The 19,755-nt window shown below is 40.8% G+C and overlaps 1 protein-coding gene across 3 annotated transcripts in view; it reads left to right on the plus strand.

Annotated features, from left to right (window-relative positions):
- Positions 1-19,755, plus strand: part of STAB2 (stabilin 2) — a 167,623-nt gene that overhangs the window by 103,808 nt on the left and 44,060 nt on the right. For all 3 annotated transcript variants that reach the window (XM_020982368.2, XM_020982367.2, XM_020982366.2), the window contains exons 42-50: positions 744-869; positions 3,048-3,121; positions 5,633-5,704; positions 10,917-11,036; positions 13,547-13,594; positions 13,915-13,998; positions 15,899-16,045; positions 17,409-17,549; positions 18,268-18,327. In XM_020982368.2, the coding sequence (XP_020838027.1) occupies positions 744-869; positions 3,048-3,121; positions 5,633-5,704; positions 10,917-11,036; positions 13,547-13,594; positions 13,915-13,998; positions 15,899-16,045; positions 17,409-17,549; positions 18,268-18,327 (872 nt within the window). The remainder of the gene's footprint in view (positions 1-743; positions 870-3,047; positions 3,122-5,632; positions 5,705-10,916; positions 11,037-13,546; positions 13,595-13,914; positions 13,999-15,898; positions 16,046-17,408; positions 17,550-18,267; positions 18,328-19,755) is intronic.

Consider the following 19,755-nt stretch of genomic DNA (forward strand, 5'->3'; position numbering starts at 1 on the left):
CATGTAATCATCTACTTCATATATTAATATTACTACATACTAATAATTATTAATAGTATAATTAATGTATTATCTTGCATGCCATTATTTATATCCTATATTAATATCACTGCATATTAATTATTATTAATAATAGAATTACTATGTTAATTGCCTTATATTTATTATTTACCTTACATATTAATATTAACAACATATTAACAACATAATTAATACATTAATTACCTTACATTTAATTTGCTGTGTGTGCTATTTTTTTCCAATGGAATATAAATTTGCTGTTGGAATTATTATAAACTTAAATAGAAAAGCAGGTTCTACACAATAGAGATTCATGGTTTCACATGCTATCCTTACCTTCTATTCTCCAAAATAGATGAAAATGCTTATCTTATTTGGTATTTGTTCAGGTCAGATTGAAAAGAAAGGAAAGAGATAAATCCAATGACTATAGCAGTGTAAGCTCCCACATAATCCAAACTGAATGCTGAGAAATTATAAAGAATAAACTTGACCAGAAATCAGAGCCAATGAGATGACTCCTTCCCTCCCCCTCCTACCATCAGATGAGGAGTCAAAAGATATGGGTTCAAATCTTGGCCATACGAGGTTCTGCCTTTGTGACTCTGGCCAAGACTCTGCACCTCTGGGCTCAGTTTCCTCTTCTGTAAAATGAGGGGTTGGGCTAACTGCTGTCCAAGGTGACTTCCAGCTCTCAAGCTCTCATCTGTTCCTTTCTGTAGCAATTGATGCCTGTGAAATCAGCAACGGGGGCTGTTCCACCAAAGCCGACTGCAGGAGGACCACGCCAGGAAAACGAGTTTGTGTTTGCAAAGCAGGATACACTGGAGATGGCATCATATGCCTCGGTAAGTGCAAAGCTGTAACTACGGTGGAGGAACTGGAGCTTGTCCCTGGGCGCCTACATTTAAAGGGCAGCATGAGGACTCTGTTAGCAGCATAAAAACAACAGAACTTAGGAACTAGTTAACAAGAATAATTAGTTAAAATAGGAAGCAGCCAGATGATGGCTTTCCCTCTCTATCAGCCACACCCCAAGGGAGTTCCTCCCCTGATTCTGTTTCCCTTCCTAATCCTCATCCAATTACCTCTCCAATGTCAGCCTCATGGTATTTCCTGATGTCTACTCATAACAGTAAGAATTCAATGTCTCTGATTTCCTTCCTCCAACGAGTTTTTTGAGGTTTTGGGGTTTTTTTGTTTTTTGTTTCTTTGGGTCTGGGGCCTCTCCACATCTTTAATCTTTAAAAGTTGATTTACAGGGGTAGCTAGGTGGCACAGCGGATAGAGCTCCATCCTTGGAGTCAGGAGGACCTGAGTTCAAATTCAACCTCAGACACTTGACACGTACTAGCTGTGTGACCCTGGGCAACTCACTTAAACCTGATTGCCCCACCAAAAAGCAAAAAAAAAAAAAGTTGATTTACATGGATGTTCTTTGTTATACTGATTGTCCCAGGTGTAAATTTCCCAGTTATAGCTCTAGATAGGTACTCTCAGATGAAGAGTTCTTTTCCCTTACCTCAGGGCCTATTCCATTGCTGAAGACTAATACAGATGATGGAAGCTGGCATCAACCCAAGTGTGGCAAAAGAATTCAAGGGCTAAGTAACAGTATATGTGAGTTTGCAGGCAGGTGGTTATATGTGTGATTTCAAAAGTTTATTTGGAGGGGGCAAAGTTTTAAAAAGTAAGAAGCTTAATAGGAAGAGTTTGGGAATGAAAACAGTGTTGTGGGAGACTGAATGTAAAAAAAAATCCCAAGGCTGATAAAAAAAAAATTCAGTTGTGTTCAATCTCTGATCTTTCATGACCCCATTTAGGTTTTCTTGGCAGAGATACTGGAGTGGTTTGCCATTGCCTTCTCCAGCTCATTTTACAAAGGAGGAAACTGAGGCAAACAGGGTTAAGTGATTTGCCCAGGGTCACCCAACTACTAAGTGTCTGAGGTTAGATTTGAACTCAGGAAGAGAAGTCTTCTTGATGCCAGTCCTGGCACTCTATGCACTATGGTGCCACCTAGCTGCTCCAACAACAACAACAATAAAATAATGATTAAAACTAACAATAAGACACATTAAAGGATGGCTCAAGCCCAAAGTCCTTGTCCACCTTGTTTCTACTCATCAAATCATTCATTCAATTGATGAGTATTTATTAAATTTTCTTAATCTGTGGCAGTCGAAGTGATAAGTTCTGGATACACAAAGAAGGGCTGAAATTGTCCCTGCCCTCCAGAAGTTCACATCCTGATGGTGGAGATAACATGGAAATTACTAGGTGCATCTAAAATATACGCAGAGTAAATGGAAGGTCACTTTAGAGAGGATGGCGCTAACAACTATGAGGACTAGGAAAGGCCTCCTGCAGAAGACAGCCTTGGAGCTTGAAGGAGTCTAAAGAAGACGAGGAGGGGAAGAATGCCAGGCAAGAGGGGACAGCCAGTGCAAGGGCACGGAGGTGGGACATGGGGAGACATATACAAGGAATAGTGAATAGACCAATGTGATTGGATCAAAGAGTCCATACAGGGGAATAATTGATAAGAATACAGAAAAGGCAGGAAGGAGAGACATTAGGAAGAGCTTTAAATGCCAAAGAAGGTTATATTTGCTCCTAGAGGTAATAGCCAGTATGGTTTCCACCCCACCTACTTCATTCCAGCCTGATCTAAAGCATACAAACTGAAGGAAATCCTCCCCACCACCGCCTCTCTTTGTCTCCCTCTCTCCCTCTTCCTTAACTTCATTTTTTTTTGAGCCAATCAGAGTTAAGTGACTTGCCCAGAGTCACACAGCTACTAAGTGTCTGAGATCACATTTGAACTCAGGTCCTCCTGATTCCAGGACACTAACCACTGTGCCACCTAGCTGCCCCTCTCTGACTTTGAAACTGTTCCTTGACAAAGGAAGTTAAACCCTTCATACCTTCAGCCTTTGTCACAGTCTTGGCAAACCCAGTTCTCCTAGGACCCCTCCCTTGGAAAAGGAGTTTATCTGACTGATTGTGGTCTTTATGTTTCAAAGAAATCAACCCCTGTTTGGAAAACAATGGTGGCTGTGCCCAAAATGCAGAATGCACCCAGATTGGACCCAACCAGGTAAGCTGTGTTTCCATGCCCCACTGTCCTCACTGTTCTAGACTTTTATTGGCAGTATCCTTGGGCGCCATTGGCTTCTCTGAAGGGAAGAAGAGGCAGCGTGGCAGCATGTGCTGTTGGTATCAGAGCAATGATACCATGGCACCAGCTCTAGAGTCAGAAAACCGAGGTTCAAGTCCAGCCTTTGATGTTTACTACCTATGTGACTTTGACAAGTCACTTAATCTCCTGGACTTAGTTTCCTCATTTGTAAGAAGAGGAGATTATGATCAGTGCAATAACCAATCAGGATTACAGAAGTCCTAAGATGAATGATGCTTCACATCTCTTTGCCAGAGAGCTAATGGACCAGGGGAGCAAAAGGAAACACATTCAGATTTGTTGTGCATGAGTTTACTTATTTATTATATAGGAGGGCTTTTTTTTTTTTGAGGAAGGGAAAATGGAGCTAGTGAAAGTAATACTTGGGGCAGCTAGGTGGAGCAGTGGATAGAGCACTGGCCCTGCATTCAGGAGGACCTGAGTTCAAATCCAGCCTCAGACACATAACACTTACTAGCTGTGTGACCCTGGGCAAGTCAGTTAACTCCAAAAAAATGAAAATTTTAAAAAATTTAAAAAAAAAAAGAAAGTGATACTCAAAAAGGAAAGAAAATGAACCATAAAAATACATAGAAGAGAACAGAAGAAGGATTATTAGGAACCTAACCAGGGTAATGTTGGAATGACTGTGAAATTTGAATTTTTTTTAAAGGACAAGAAGTTGTTCATAAAGGAGATTTCCCAGTTTTGTAGACAGTCCTCTTTTTCTCGTCTTTTTCAAAGAGGGAAATGTTCACATTTATTAATTTTATAATAAGATAGATTTTTTTTTAATGAAGGCATTGAATTGGACGGCCTCCAAGGTCCTTTCTAGCTCCAAAGCTCAGAGCCTATGAGCAGGGGCAAGATGGAGGCCAGCACAAAGACAGACCCAGAGAAGGTACTTTGAAGAACATGGCTCAGGGCCTGATGAATATTCTTCCAGGGCAAAGGGAAAAGTACAGAGAAGCTAGCAGCTGAATAGACCAATTCAGCTACTGCGGACAGCATAATCACTGAAACAGCTCTATTTCTTCAAAGCCTTCCTCAATCAATAAGCTTTTATTAATCAACAAGCACTTATTAATTACTTATCACTATAATAATGTTAGTCTTTGTGTCAGGTCCTGTACTAAGCACTGAAAAATACTACCTTCTCTGATTCTCACAACACTGGCAAGTAGGTATTGTTATTATTATCCCCATTTTGCAGATGAGGAAATTATGGCAAATGGAGGTTAAGGGATTTGCCCAAGGTTGCACAGCTAGTAAATGTCTGAGGCTGGATTTCAACTCAGGTCTTCCTGACTAGCTCCCAGGCTAGGCACAGGCACTGTGCTAAATGCTGTGAATACAAATATAATCTCTGTTCTCAAGGTGCTTACATTCTAAGGGAAGAAGACCACACAGAAAAAAAAATACTGAAAAGTAAGGGAGAAGGGAGGTTACCCATGGAGATATGAAGGAGAAGTCTAAATTGCAGACTGGTGAGAAATGAAGAAATGGTTGTCCTGATGCATCACATGCCAGGCTATGTGCTATGGTACATTATAGGTACACAGACAAAATTGAATGACTTTGCCCTGAAGGAGCTTCCATTCTCTCCTTGCTACAACCACCCTGTGGAGAAGGGAGTATAGATATTATTATGCCCATTTTCCAGAGAAGGAAACTGAGGCTTAGAAAGTGGTTTGGCCATAGATACGTAGCTAATTAGTGGAGCTGTCCAGATTCAAATCAGAATCTCAGAGCTGGAAGGAACCACAGTCCAATCTACACCAAAATAGGACTCCTGTCTATAATTTCATTGGCAGATGGTCAGCTAGCCTCTGTTTAAAGACCACCCTCCAGTGATGGCGGATCCCCTTCCTTCTAAGGAAGCCCCTTCCACTTTGGATTACTTGAATTGTTGAGAAGTTTATTTTCTTACACAGAGCCCACACATGAATCTGCCACTTTTTGGTCCTAGTCAGACTCTTGGGGGACAGTCATGGTTCTTTCGCCATCCTGATGCCCTCCACTGGACTCTCTGCAGTCTGTTAGTGTCCTTAAAATGTAGGACCTAGAACAGAGTGCTCTAGAACACAGACTGACGACTCCAGTGCTCTTTCTACTACCCTATTCTGCCTACTTGATATAACTTCAAAGATGCAGTGAAGGTCCTTTTGTCCCACAAAACACTAACCCAGCTTGATGACATCTGAAATTCCCCAATTAGAGCTTCATTACTTTCCCTTGAGATTTAAATTGCTACTTTTCTTGAGAGGACTCTATTGCAAAGTGTCATCAGTCTTCTGCGCCTACTGTGAATAAGTTTATCATATCCTTTATTGAGGTCAAGGTTGGTGATAGGGAGGTTGTTTATTGTATTACTATTAAAAAGGACCGAGAACTAGATAAAGATATCATGTGACTTTTTCTCCCTGGTAGGCTGCCTGTAACTGCTTGAGAGGATATGAAGGAGATGGTAAAACATGCACGTTCATCAACGTCTGCTTAACGGTAAGGTCTTTGGACAAATTTTTTTTTCAAATATAGTTTTTCAATTTATTATTTTTAACATTCTTTTCTTTTTAAATTTTGAGTTCCAAATTCTCTTCCTCCCACATCCTCCTGTAACCACTGAGAAGGCAAGCAATATGATATCATGTAGAACATATTTCCACGTTAGTCATATTTGAAAAAAAAAAAAGAAAGTGAGAAAACGATACTTCAGTTTGCACTCAGGGTTCATCAGTTCTATCTCTGGAGGTGGATAACATTTTTTCATTATGAGCCCTTGGGAATTGTCTGAGATCATTGTATTGATCAGAGGAACCAAGTCTTTCACAGCTGATCATCATTACAACATTTCTATTGCTATGCACAATGATCTCCCAGTTCTCCTCACTTCACTTTGCATCAGTTCACATAGGTCTTGCCATGTTTTTCTGAAACCACCCCCCTCATCATAGCACAATCATATGGCACAACTATTTTAGCCATTCTTCAATTGATGAGCATTCTCCCAATTTCCAATTCTTTGCCCCCACAAAAAAAGCACTGCTATAAATATTTTTGTACATATAGGTCCCTTTCCTTTTTCTTTGATATCTCTGGGATACAGAACTAGTAGTGGTATTGCTAGGTCAAAAGGTATGGACAGTTTTATAGCACTTTGGACCTAGTTCCAAATTGTTCTCCAGAACGGTTTGACCAATTCACTACTCCACCAATAATTCATTGATGTACCTATTTATCCCTCATCCCCTCTAGCATTTCTAATTTCTGACAGGGGTAAAGTGGTACCTCACAATTGTGTTATTTTGCATTTCTCTAATCAGTGGTGATTTGCAGCATTTTTTTCATATGACTTTAGTTTCTTCTTCTAAAAACTGCCCATTTATATCCTTTGGCCATTTATCATTGGAGAATGGCTCTTATTTTTATAAATTTGATTCAGTTCTATACTTAGTATATTTTTGAGAAATGAGGCCTTTATCAGAAAAACTTAAAATTCTCTTCAAAGTCATACCTGTTACCTATTCTGAATCATCCCTAAGGTTGGATCTAGATAAGTGGGATAAATGAAGTAATTACCCCAGACTTTCACTTGGGGTGTGACTCTAGGAGGACTCAAGGCTATCTGTCTACCAGTCTATCTACCTACCTACCTACCTCTCTATTCATCTATCTACCTACCCTATCTATCTGTCCATCCATACATGCATGATATAAATATGCATGTAAATATGCACATATATTTATATGTAAATATATATATATATTTATGTGTAAATATGCACATATATTTACGTATAAATATATGCATATATATGCAAGCTATATAGTATATATTAGGTATGCATACACACACACACACACACACACATGCAAATTAGTCTTCAAATTTCCCCTCTCTCTGTTCACCTCCATTACCAAATTCAGCAATATCCAAATACGTCCTGGAATTGTGCTCTGTGATTCTTTTTCCATGTTAAATATTTCAACCTGATTTCTCAGATATACAAATGGACATGTGCTATTATCAATCTGGATGTTCTCTCCAACAATGCATATAGTAACTAATCTCTGGCTGCCCATCTCATCCCCTCTTTACAGGTGAAAAAAAAACCTGAGACTCGGACAGATGAAGTGATCTTTCCAGGGTCACACAGCTAATAAATCCCTAGATTGTCTCAACCTTTCCCCATGAAACTATATAACAATGGTATGGCAGAAATTACCTGAAATTACCTTGCATAGATTTTGTATTAACTTATCTGTGTGCATAGATCATAGATTTAAAACTGAAAGGGGCTCTGAGTCTGAGCTCTCCCCATTATAAAGATAAGAAAACAGTGACTCCAAGAGTTTAAATGGTTGGCCCAGAATTGCATAGCTATGAAGTGTCAGGATCTTAGATTTAGGGACCTTAGAGACCAGTGAGTCCCAAACCTTGTGTTTTGCAGATGGTAAAACCAAGGCACAGAAAGGTTAAGTGATTTGCCCAGGGTCAAGCAGCTAATAAGTATCTGGGGCAGAATTTGAACTCAGGTCTTCCTAACTCCAAGGGCATTGCCCTCTCCGCCATGCTGCTGCTCACATTGTTTCCTTTGATGGAATGTAAGCTCCATGAGGGCAGGGACTACTCCATCTTTGTCTTTTTATCCTCAGGGACCGCAGTATAAGTGCTTATAAACAAATAATTAACTGTGCACACCCAGCTACCTCTTATCCAAAGAGACAAGATGGAGGCCAAGACTGATGCCTCGGTATTTTTCTGGGACAGTCCCCAGAGCTCCCCTGAGTCATTCACATAGCTGTACTTGGCACAAGAAGCAGGCATCTCTCCCAAAAAGTTGTGATGCTCCAGAGACTCATTTCTATAAATACTTCCCATCCTTTTATTTATAGTACCAAACACCTGAGCTCCCCAGGGCCTTTTGGAAACTGTTTAGCCCAGAATTCCTGTCCCTGGAGCCCTCTCTTGAGGACAAGGGACTACAATATTCTCTTTGGTTGGCTTGGCAACCTCCCTCCCTCAGAATGCTCTCAAGCATGCTGTCATTCCACAGGGACAGCCATCTTGGCACTGCACCCGTGGCTTTATCCTACCAGTTCTTGGCCTCAGTTCAGTACTCATCACGCTGGTTTTCAGGAGCAGGCTGTCTTCTTGCTGCTTGTAATGAATAACCTTTCTTAAGAATCACAACTTACATTTCAAAAACATCTCGAGGTTTACAAAGCACTTCCTTCCCAATGGCGACTCCACAGTCAGAGGAGCTGGGTTCGAATGCTACTTCTGACACTTACTACTTATGACCTCGGGTCAATCACTGAATATCTTTGAGCCTCAGTTTCCTCATCTGTATAATGAAGGATTTGGACTGGGCGACTTCTGGGGTCCCTTCCAGATCCAGAGTTAGGATCCTTACTCTTCCATATTAAGCTCCAAAGATAAATAAAGAATTGTCTCTTCTCTCAAGGTGCTTACCATTTAATTAGGGTGATAGGACATGAATGGGGAAATAGAAGATGAATTCAAACATGGAAAGGAGGGCACAGGAGAGGCACAAAGTGTGTTGAGCTCTCCACTAGGAAGAAGCACAAACACAAACCTCTTAACCTTAGTTTCCTCAACTATAAAATGAGAAAGTTGGGCTAGATGGCCTTTAAGATCCCTCCCAACTCTAAATCCATGATCTTATGATGTAGATTGTGCATCTCTATAAATGAACGAACGAACGAACGAATAAATGAATGGATGAATGAATGAATGAATGAATGAATGAATGAATGAATGAATGAAGTACTTCGCTCCCAAAGTAAGGACTCTAGAGTCAGGGGAGGGAGGGAGGGAGGAAGGGAGGGAGGGAGGGAGGGAGGAAGGAAGGAAGGAAGGGAGGAAGGGAGGGAGGAAGGAAGGAAGGAAGGGAGGAAGGAAGGAAGGAAGGAAGGAAGGAAGGAAGGAAGGAAGGAAGGAAGAAGGAAGAAGGAAGGACGGACTCCAGAGTCAGGGGGTTCCAGAATGAATGAATGATTTACTGTACATCTTCATAGCTACCTTACCTCTTCCTTCCCTGATCAACCCAAACTGAACATGCTATACTCCATGCCCTCTCATCATCTCTTACGGTCCTTGTTCGTGATGCTAAACAGTGATGCAAGGCACCCAGTGGTGAGGAAAGAGCATTGGACATGGAGTCAGGAAGGACCTCAAATGAAATTCCACCTTACAACACCAAGGAAGGCATTGAATACCTCTAAGTCTCGATTCGCTCATCTGTAAAATGGGCATATTGCCATCAATAGTCCCTATCTCCCAAGCTTGTTGTGAGACTTAATTGATGAAATACATGAAAAGCACTTTGTTTTGAAAGTTTTATACTATTATTTTCTCCCAGAACTAGGATTTGATTAATGTCATAAGCTCCCATGTAAGGAATTGCTTTCCTTTCCACCAGTGCGGATAACCAAGCAGCTATAAAAGTATACATATATGCTTATATACATACATACATACATACATATACACACACACACACATACACACACATATAGTATAAACTACATCTTTATAGTCTTAGAGAATTACCTAGGGCATTGAGAGGTTAAGTAATTTGCTCAGGGTCACACAGCTAGTATGTGCCAACAGTGCGACTTGAACTGAGATCATCCTGACTTGGGGGTCAACTTTCCGTCCATTCCTCCATGCTCTTTCTTATTTCTACATACTAGTCATCCTTAAACATTGTTTATCAGGTATACCTAAGTCTTTCCCTTGTCTCTGTCCATTGTCCTCACCTCAGCTGTGAGTTCTTTAGGGGCAAGGGCAGTACTGGCATCCTCACTCACTTAGCCCCGCACAATGGGCACTCAATAAATGCCACAGATGTCTGATCATGATGCCAACTGCCTTGAAAGCTGCTGCCCCCATTGACTCTGGTGCCCTTACTCATAGCTGGCTCAATGTCTGGGACAGCAAGACAGGGAATGGAAATTGACTGGAAACCATACTGCTCATGAGATCATCATTATTGAATAGGAAGGGGTCCAGAGGTCATCTAGTGAGCCCCCTCATTTACAGATGGGAAAACTAAGGCATACAGATATGAAGTGACTCGCCCAAAGTTACACAAGGAGTAAAGATCAGAGGGGAGAGTTGAGCCTAGGTCCCCTGTCTCCAAAGCCTGTGTTCTTTCTACTTTGCAGTGCTGTTTGGGTTAAGAGCCAGGAGACGTTATATAATAATGTTATATTTTTATAATATTTATGTGGTACCTAATATAAATATTATCATATAACATGAGCTATAATAATAACAGTTATTATGATAACCATCTGAGCAGCCCATGGCATACCCCTCTAGGGCTAGAGATATGTCATGGTGAGAAGGCCATGCTGTAAATCAGGCAGGATGAACGTATCTGCTGCCTACCAGCTTAACCACTGGAATCTATCAATCAGTCCATCAACAAAGCATTTTTTAAGTGTTTGCTATGTTCTAAGTGCTGTGCTTGGCTCTGGGAATACAAGTGCGAAGAATGAACCAAACCTGCTTACACAGACGCTTACAATCTAAAGAGAAATCATAACGTGTGCAAGAATAGAATCCCATCTTTTCAGGTTTTGCCAAATGAATTTAAAATCAAGTCATCACCTGTACTTGTGTTTCAAGTGTGTTTGAAACAAGCAAACTAACCAAATCACTCTTCCATGGCAATTCCACTAGAGAAATGGCGGTTGCAGTGAATTTGCTGTCTGCAATCAAACTGGAGTAGAAGAAAGGACATGCACCTGCAAACCAGGCTACAGGGGGGATGGATTTATCTGCCGGGGGCCCATCTATCTGGTAAGCTATCACCCACTTCTTGGGAGGAAGCATGGTAGCAAAGGCAACTGTCCGTCTCTGGGGAATAATCAAAAGAATGTTTGACTATCGATCTTACCAAGTTTTTTCCTAGGTCTTTACAAATAAATGAGTGAATGAATGAATAGATAAATAGATAGACAAACTGATTAGAGCATTTGTTTGTTAAGCACAATTTGTACCCACCCCCCAATCCTTCTTAATATTGTAATGTGCAATGATCACACATATTTCCATGAAAAGACCACCTATAGCTGTAACAGTACAGAGGGTGGTTAACTCCTCAGGAACAGAGCTAAGTGAGAGTTAGCTAAGACAGAGGGTATTTAGGCAACCAAGCCTGGACAGAGACTAAGCAGAGAAGAGGAAGAATCAGAGTTTTGGGGAAGGAGGGAGCTAGGAGTTAGAAAAGAACGGGCATCAGACTAAACCTAGGAAATCTGTATCGGGATCTATAGCTACCAAAGAAGGGAGGCTGAGCTAGTAGGGCAGTTACTTAGCTGAGGATTGAATTAGAAAAGCAAGGACTGTGCTAGGTTAGTCTCCAGAAACTGGTCTAAGGAGATTATAGCAAGATTCAAAATGTCAGGACGTAGTAAGGTTATATAGTAACGTCTTGTAAATGGTACCCATCAAGTGATCCCAAAGGATGGCTGATGAAGCACGCTGTACTCCCTGACAGAGAGGAGATGGACTCAAGACACAGAATGAAACACATGATGGGGGCATGGCCAATGTGGAAATTTCTTTTGCTTGACTGTGTATGTTTCTTTTTCCACTTAATAGTATTTTATTTTTTTCTAATTACATATAAAGAGAGTTTTCAATATTCATTTTTATAAGATTTTTAATTCCAAATTTTTCTTCTTCCCTCTCTCCCCTCCCCTGTCCCTAAGACAACAAGCAATAATAAAGGTTATACATGTATAATCATGTTAAACATATTTCCACATTAGTCGTGCTGTGAAAGAAGAATCAGAACAAAAGGGAAAAACCTTGAGAAACAAAACACACCAAAAAAAGTTAAAATAATATGATTTGATCTGCATTCAGACTCCATAGTTCTTTCTCTGGATGTGGATTGCATTTTCCATCATGAGACCTTTGGAGATGTCTTAGATCCTTGCATTGCTGAGAAGAGCTAAGTCGGTCAAACTCAGTCATCACACAATGTGGCTGTTACTATATACAATGTTCCCCTGGCTCTGCTCACTTCACTCAACATCAGTTCATTTAAATCTTTCTAGGTTTTTCTGAAGTCCCCCTACTCAACATTTCTTATGAAACAATAGTATTTCATTACATTCATATACCACAACTTGTTCAGCCATTCCCCAATTGATGGGCATCCCCTCAGTTTCCAATTCTTTGCCACCACAAAAAGTGCTGCTATAAATATTTTTGTACATATGGGTCCTTTTTTCTTTTTTATGATCTCTTTGTGTTACAGACCTAGTAGTGCTATTGCTGAACCAAAGGGTATGCATAGTTTTATAGGCCTTTGGCCATAGTTCCAAATTGCTCTCCAGAATGGTTGGATCAGTTCACAACTCCACCAACAGTGCATTAGTGTCCCAATTTTCCCACATTCTCTCCAACATTTATCATTTTCTTTTGCTATCATACTAATCAATCTGATAGGTGTGAGATAGTACCCTACAGTTGTTTAAATTTGCATTTCTCTAATAAATAGTGATTTAGAGCATTTTTTTCATATGACTATAGACAGCTTTAATTTCTTATCTTAAAACTGCCTGTTCATATCCTTTGACCATTTATCAATTGAGAAATGACTTGTATTCTTATAAATTCGACTCCATTCTTATATATTTGAGAAATGAGACCTTTATCAGAACTGTGTATATTTCTTACAAGGGTTTTATTTGTCTTTTTTTTTTCAGTTGGGATGAAGGGAAGGAAGATTGTGGGGGGAGGATAGGAAAAAATTAATATTTCTTAATCCAAAAAGATGAAATAAAAGGAAAGTCATAAAATAAAAGACAAAATTATAGTCACATCTGGCAGCTTCGTATATGAAGTATCTCCTTCTGGCCTCAACCCCATCCATACTTAGAATGTTAGGCATATTCTGATCAAAGGATTTGGGATTTAGTCAAGGAGTTTCTTGGTCAGGCATGGGTCAGGCTAACTAGACTCCAGGGTCTCTCCCAGGGCCGAGAGGCTGAGATGTTGTGGATTGTAGGTAACAGGGTTTGGTTGGTTCCTTCCTCCAATGATATGGTATTCTTTTTTTTTATATATTCTTTTGTTTGTTTGTTTGTTTGTTAGTGTGGTAATTGGGGTTAAGTGACTTGTCCAGAGTCACACAGCTAGGAAGTATTATGTGTCTGAGGCCAGATTGGAACTCAGGTCCTCCTGACTCCAGGGCCGGTGCTTGATCCACTACGCCACCTAGCTGCCCCGATATGGTATTCTTGTGTCCATTCCGGAGACGATAAATCACATGACACTGTTCCATTTTCTGATTACAGGAACTTCCCAAAAATACTCAGGCTATTCCCTACTTCTTTCATCTTCAGGTAAGGAAATCTCAGTGTGTATGGGCAGTCAGACCATTAGTTAGAGCCATCTAGGCTCTATGGGTCTTAAAAGACCTTGGAAGCTATCTAGATGATGATAATGGTGATGGTGATGGTGATGGTGAGGATGATGATGGTGATGGTGATGATGAAGAAGATGATGATGATGATGGTGATGGTGAGGATGATGGTGAGAATGAGGATAAGGATGATGATGGTGATGATGAAGAAGATGACGATGGTGATGGTGAGGATGGTGGTGAGGATAAGGATGATGATGGTGATGGTGATGAGGATGATGATTTTCTTCATTTTGCCAGGAAAATAGCATTAGAGACCTGATGGGTCCAGGTCCCTTCACTGTCTTTGTGCCTTTGAAGGACGCCTTAGAGAATGCATCCCAGGTAAGAAAATCACCCTGGGGGCAGCCTAAAAGGCAGAGTACATGCTCTTTGGCCATAATGCATGAGGTGGGGCCTGAGAAGCCACAAGGAAGCACATTTGGAAGGAGGAACTTGCTAAAAACAAGAGCTACCCAACAACAAAATGAGCTATGTTGAGAAATAATGAGCTCTCCATCACTTGAAGTGTTTGAGCAGGTGCTGGCCACCATTTTGAGAAATGGATAAAAAGCTAGACTAGATGACTGCCAACACCCCTTACAACTCCAAGATGAAGAAGCGATGTAGTTTAGTGGAAAGAGAACCAGGTTTGAATCCCAGCTGTGACACTTACTGGTTGTGCAAACAAGAACAGATCGCTTTTTCTCCATAAGCCTCAGTTTCCTCACATGTAAAATGAGGGTGGTAATACTTCACTACCAACCTCTTCAGTGTGTTGTGAGGGAAAGCACTTTGTAAACCCTGAATCATAGATTTGGAACTGGAAGGGACCTAACTTGGAGATCTTCTGGTCCAGTCTCCTCATTTAACAAGTGAAGTAAGTAAATGATATCCAGAGAGGTAGGCACGTAAGAGGCAGTGTTGTGTAGCAGATAGGATACTAAACTTAGAGCCAGGAAGATCTGAGTTAAAATCCTGCTTCAGATCCTTACCAGCTGGGTGACCTTGTGCAAGTCATCTGACCTCTCTGTGCCTCAGTTTCCTCATCTGTAATATGGAGTTGGATTCACTGGTTTCAGAGTTCCTGCCTTCTCTAGATCTAGAACTAGATCTAATTCCTTCCATCTCTAGCTAACCCTAAGTTGTGCCTTGCCAAGTAATATATAAATTGAATTATACTTATTTTTATTTCTTTTTCATCTTTCTTGAAAAAGTTAGATGATGATAGTTATTATATAATGGGTTAAAATAGTATTAGATTCTTGCTCCCCACTTAGCCAACCCATTTTGCTTTTATGGAGGAGTACTAAGGAGAAAAAGGAAAGAGTATAAGAAAGTAGATGGGAATGAGTGACTATAGGATGTTCCCAGTATTGGCAGCTTGGAAGGGTGGATGGGGTGTTCAAGGAGGACTAGCACATCTGGTATGAGGGCTTACTGAGCCTTTTTTGGGCTGCTCATCTACCTTTGATATCAGTCTTTAACCAACTCATACTGTGGCTTCAAGAAGCTGTAGCATGCACAGTGGCCACACCCCAGTAAAAAGCATCTTGGCAGACGGGCTAAATCAGGTTGAGGGTAACCAGCTGGCCTCGAACCCGTCAATGAGTCAAGGGGATGTCTGCCCCAAGCGTGTGAATTCTTCCCCAGCAGAATGGGCGAATGAGAACAATTTGTTCCAATGACCATGAAGGCAGCGGAAGCAGGGACTGTGGAGCACGGAGAGCTTAGTTAGACATTAAAGACCCCAAGGTCATCCACTACATCCCAGACCATCACCAGTCATCTTGACTTTTGTCTTGCCACTGGACTTCAATGACTCAGGAAAAGAGAGTGAAGCTGACAACTTTGTGCACCTCTGCCTCCCTTAAATCTAGTTCACGCACAAGTCAAGACATCACCCTGTTATGTCCTTGGTCCCCTTCAAAAATGAAGGACAAACAACATTGGCCACCAGGTGGCACAGTGGATAAAGCACTGGACTTGGAGTGAGGAAGACCTGTGTTCAAATTCTACCTTAGCTACTTACTTGCTTGTAGCCCTAAGCAAGTCACTTAACTCTGCCTCCTTTCCTCATCTGTAAAATGGAGATAATAGCCAATAACTGCCTCCCAAGGTTGTTGTGAGGATCAAATGAGATACCAGGTGTAAAACACTTTGCAAACCTTAATGACAGATATAAATGCTGAGCATCGCTGTTGCTGCTGTTATCCTCATTCTCCTCATTCTCATCATAACCCAGGTCAAAGAGTGGACCACCAAGGGGGTCATGCCACAGATCCTTCGATACCACGTGGTCTCCTGCCACCAGTTGCTCTTAGAAAACCTGAAGTTGATTCCAAGAATGATTTCACTCCAAGGGGAAGCTGTCCAGATCACTGTGTCCCAGGTAAGAGAATCAACCTCCTAAAGCCCCCGGGGGGGCACAGTTCTTACTCCTTCCAAACTGGCCTCATCACCTTTTTTCACTGGCTTTTGGATGGGAGGGAACCTCGGGTCCTTATCAAACTCCCCCTATGCCCAACCTATACTGGATTCCTAGATGGCCATCGGTAATAGCTACCTTAGAGTCAATCACTAATAAACTATTACTATTGATTTTTAAAATTTTATACTGTATCTTGTGCTTTTCTACACATGAAAATTGCCTTATTTAGTTCATTTTCTTATCAAAACAGTAGCTAGTCGGAGTTTGAATGACGGGTTTGAGCCCTGCCTCAGATACCTACTAGCTCTTTGACCCTGTGCCTCAGTTTACTCATCTACAAAAATGAAAAGGTTGGACTTGATGGTTCCTAAGGCCCCTTCTGGCACTAGACCCATAATTCTGTGATCACTAATTGACTTCTTGATCTTGCCCCAAAGCTATTATTAGTGAATGTCAACTATCACTGCCCCAGGCAAGCAGCATGGAAGGGGGTCAGTGCAACAGAGCTGAGCCAGAGAGGCACTCAGCCAGGATCTAACCAGGAGTTTCCTATCTTCATGAATAATTCCAGATATCTAGGTGCTAGGCTCAATGTTTCTGTGCTGCCAAAGGGAACTGAGAGTGTAGTTAGCACCCTCTCAATTTCAGAGCCCTGGTCACACCAACTGTCCTTTTGGCTCTGTTTTGCCCACAATTATTGTATGACGAGCAGCTACCAGGTGCTGTAGTGAATGCAGTGCTTGAATTAGAGTCCAGAAGACCTGAGTTCAAATCCTGCCTTATTGGTACAACCCTTTACAACCCACTTAAACTCACTCGGCTCAGAAAAGTTTCCACATTTGTAAATTGGGGCTGATAATAGTACTTACTTCACAGAGCTGTTGTGGAGAGCAAATGAAATAATATACACATATGTAAAGCAGAGTTTAAAATACACGTACATGTGAGCTATACTAATAACTATTAGTGTTAGTAGTAGGCCAAATACTTGGCTGGAAATTAGGAAGATGAATTTGAATCCCACTTCTAGCATTTACTAATGATGTGACAATGGGCAAGTTATTTAAACTCTCAGCTTCAGTTTACCTACCTATAAAATGGGAGTGATAATGCCTATTATAACCGTCTTATGGGTTTTTCATGGAAGTTCAAATGTAATTAAATTACTCTTCCAGCCTTAAAGTCCTATATAAGATAAACCACTACTACTCTTATCATCCTCATCACTACTATTATCATTATTGGTTGTGGCTTTGTGAGTCGTTCAAAATGCCCCATCATCGATTTGGATTTGGTTGTTAAATTTGTTTTTGATTCATTTCAGGATACAGTATATTTAAATGGCAAAGCTAAGATAGTCTCCAGTGATATCATCTGTAGCAATGGGATAATCCACACCATAGACCAAATGTTGGTTCCGAAAAATTTACAAGAAATCCACAAAGATGCCTCTGGGAATAACATGGTGAGTCAAGACAGGCCATGTTAACTTGAAATCTGGGCTAGTTAGTGGCGCCTTGGATAGAACTCCAGGCCTGGAGTTAGGAGTGCCAATTCAGCCTCAGACACTTACTAGCTGTGTGACCCTGGGCAAGTCACTTCACCCAGTTTGCCTCAGTTTCCTTATCTGTAAAATGAGCTGGAGAAGGAAATGGCAAACCACTCTAGTATCTCTGCCAAGAAAACCCCAAATGGAGTCATGAGGAGTCAGAAACAACTGAAACTTGGAGATTCCACTAAATTCAATTAAGCATGTTTCTAATCCACAGGGAGGATTATCTAAATCCTTATTTGACTCAATTCAATAAATGTTTATTAAGCATCAATAAGTATTGGGCATTGTGGTAGGCATTTAGAATACAATAATAAAATTAAAAACAACCTCTGCCCTCAGGGAACTTACATTCCACTGGGAAAGTCCCCCCCCAAACACATTCATTCATTTATTCAACAAGCATTTATTAAGCATCTGTTGTATTATTAAGCATATTATAATTGTATGTTAAGCATATATTATACTTTGCATTTATATCCTCAGATCCTAGCACACTGGCTGGCACATAGTTAGGTGTTTAATGAGTATTTGTTGACTGCCAGATTGAATATTAGAACCCCAAATACATGAATTGTCTACCAACTTGATTCTTGGTCAGATGAGAGGAAACATACTTGTCTCTTTGTAGGAGAATCTCACCTCAGTGGCAATTCACCATGGATACTTGAAGTTCAGCAACATGCTACGGGTAAGAACCACTGTTGTTGTTCTTGTTTGTCTTTCATTCTCAAAGAGGACCATAACATCAGGGAGGTGATGCTGCGACTTGCAAATGAATTGGATATAAGTGAGGGAAGGCTATGCAAAGTCATCAGTCTCACTTTCTCCTCTGGAGCCATCCGGGTCCAGTGGCCAGATATAGATCAGGATGAGTGGAGATGGCCCCCCATAAGAACTGAGGAAGTGAATGAGGGCTAAATGCTTGGAAATGTCTTCTCAGGATAGCTCTATTTTCCCAGGTCACCATGGGGAAAGCAGACACTCTGGAGGACAAGCTAATATTGTCTCACCTGCTTACTACCAGTGGGGACCTCTCACAAGTATTTAAACCTGTTGGCTACTCCATTTCCCTCGTCCAGAAAATGAAAGGATTCAGATTAAATAATCCCTGAGTCTTCGTCCAGCTCTGAATTCATAAAATTCACCATAAATTCAGCAAAATTCCATAGTCCCTTAGGGTTGTATGCACAGTAACAGGATCAGAATGGGACAGGACCTCCATTATCATCTGGTCCAGCTGCTACACAAAGCATGAATCCTTTGCTCACCTACAACAACCCTAATCACCTAGCTTCTAGTTGAAGATTTCCAATGACAGACAGCTCACTACCTCATGAAATAAGTCATTCTATTTTTAGATAGCTTTAATTTGGGGAAAATGGCTTCCTCAAATTGAATAGAAATCTACCCCCCTGTAACTTACTCCCATTATGCTCATTCTGTCTTCTCATGCTTAGAAAATGATCTAATTCCTTTTCTTCATGACAGTCTTTAAAGAGTTGAAGGAAGACATTCATCAAATCCCCTTACCCTTCTCCAGGCTAAAGTTTCTACTCCTTTCCTCTGATTCTTGAATGGAATGGTATCAGATCTCAACATGCTGGCTGCCATCATTTGGGCAGTAACCTAGTTTTTTCAGAATCCTACATCTAGAGGTCATCTAGTCCTACCCCTTTGCTTAACAGATGGGGAAACTGAGGCTTGGTCAGTGAGTTGCCTAAAGGATCACAGGGAGCAAGTGTCAGAGGTGAAATTTGAACCCAGGGCATCTGATTCCAAAGTCAGCGCTCTTTCCATTGTACTATGCCGCTTTATGTCCTCTTTTTAAAAAAATTTTGTAACATTTTTATTTAAAGTTTTAAGTTCCAGATTCTATTCCTCCCCTCCTCCCTCCCTGAGATGGTAAATAATCAGATATAGGTTATACATGTGCAATCATACAAAACATTTTCATATTAGTCATTTTAAGAAGACTTGAATAAAGAGGGGGAATGAATGAATGACAGAAAGAAAGAGAAGAATAGTGTGCTTCAGTCTGTATTCAAACAATATCAGTTCTTTCTCTGGAGGCGGATAGTATACTTCATCATTGTCTTGGATCACTGTATTGCTGAGA

This window comes from Phascolarctos cinereus, unplaced genomic scaffold, assembly GCF_003287225.1.
Source record: "Phascolarctos cinereus isolate Bilbo 61053 unplaced genomic scaffold, phaCin_HiC Scaffold_1;HRSCAF=81, whole genome shotgun sequence".
Classification (NCBI taxonomy): Eukaryota; Metazoa; Chordata; class Mammalia; order Diprotodontia; family Phascolarctidae; genus Phascolarctos; species Phascolarctos cinereus.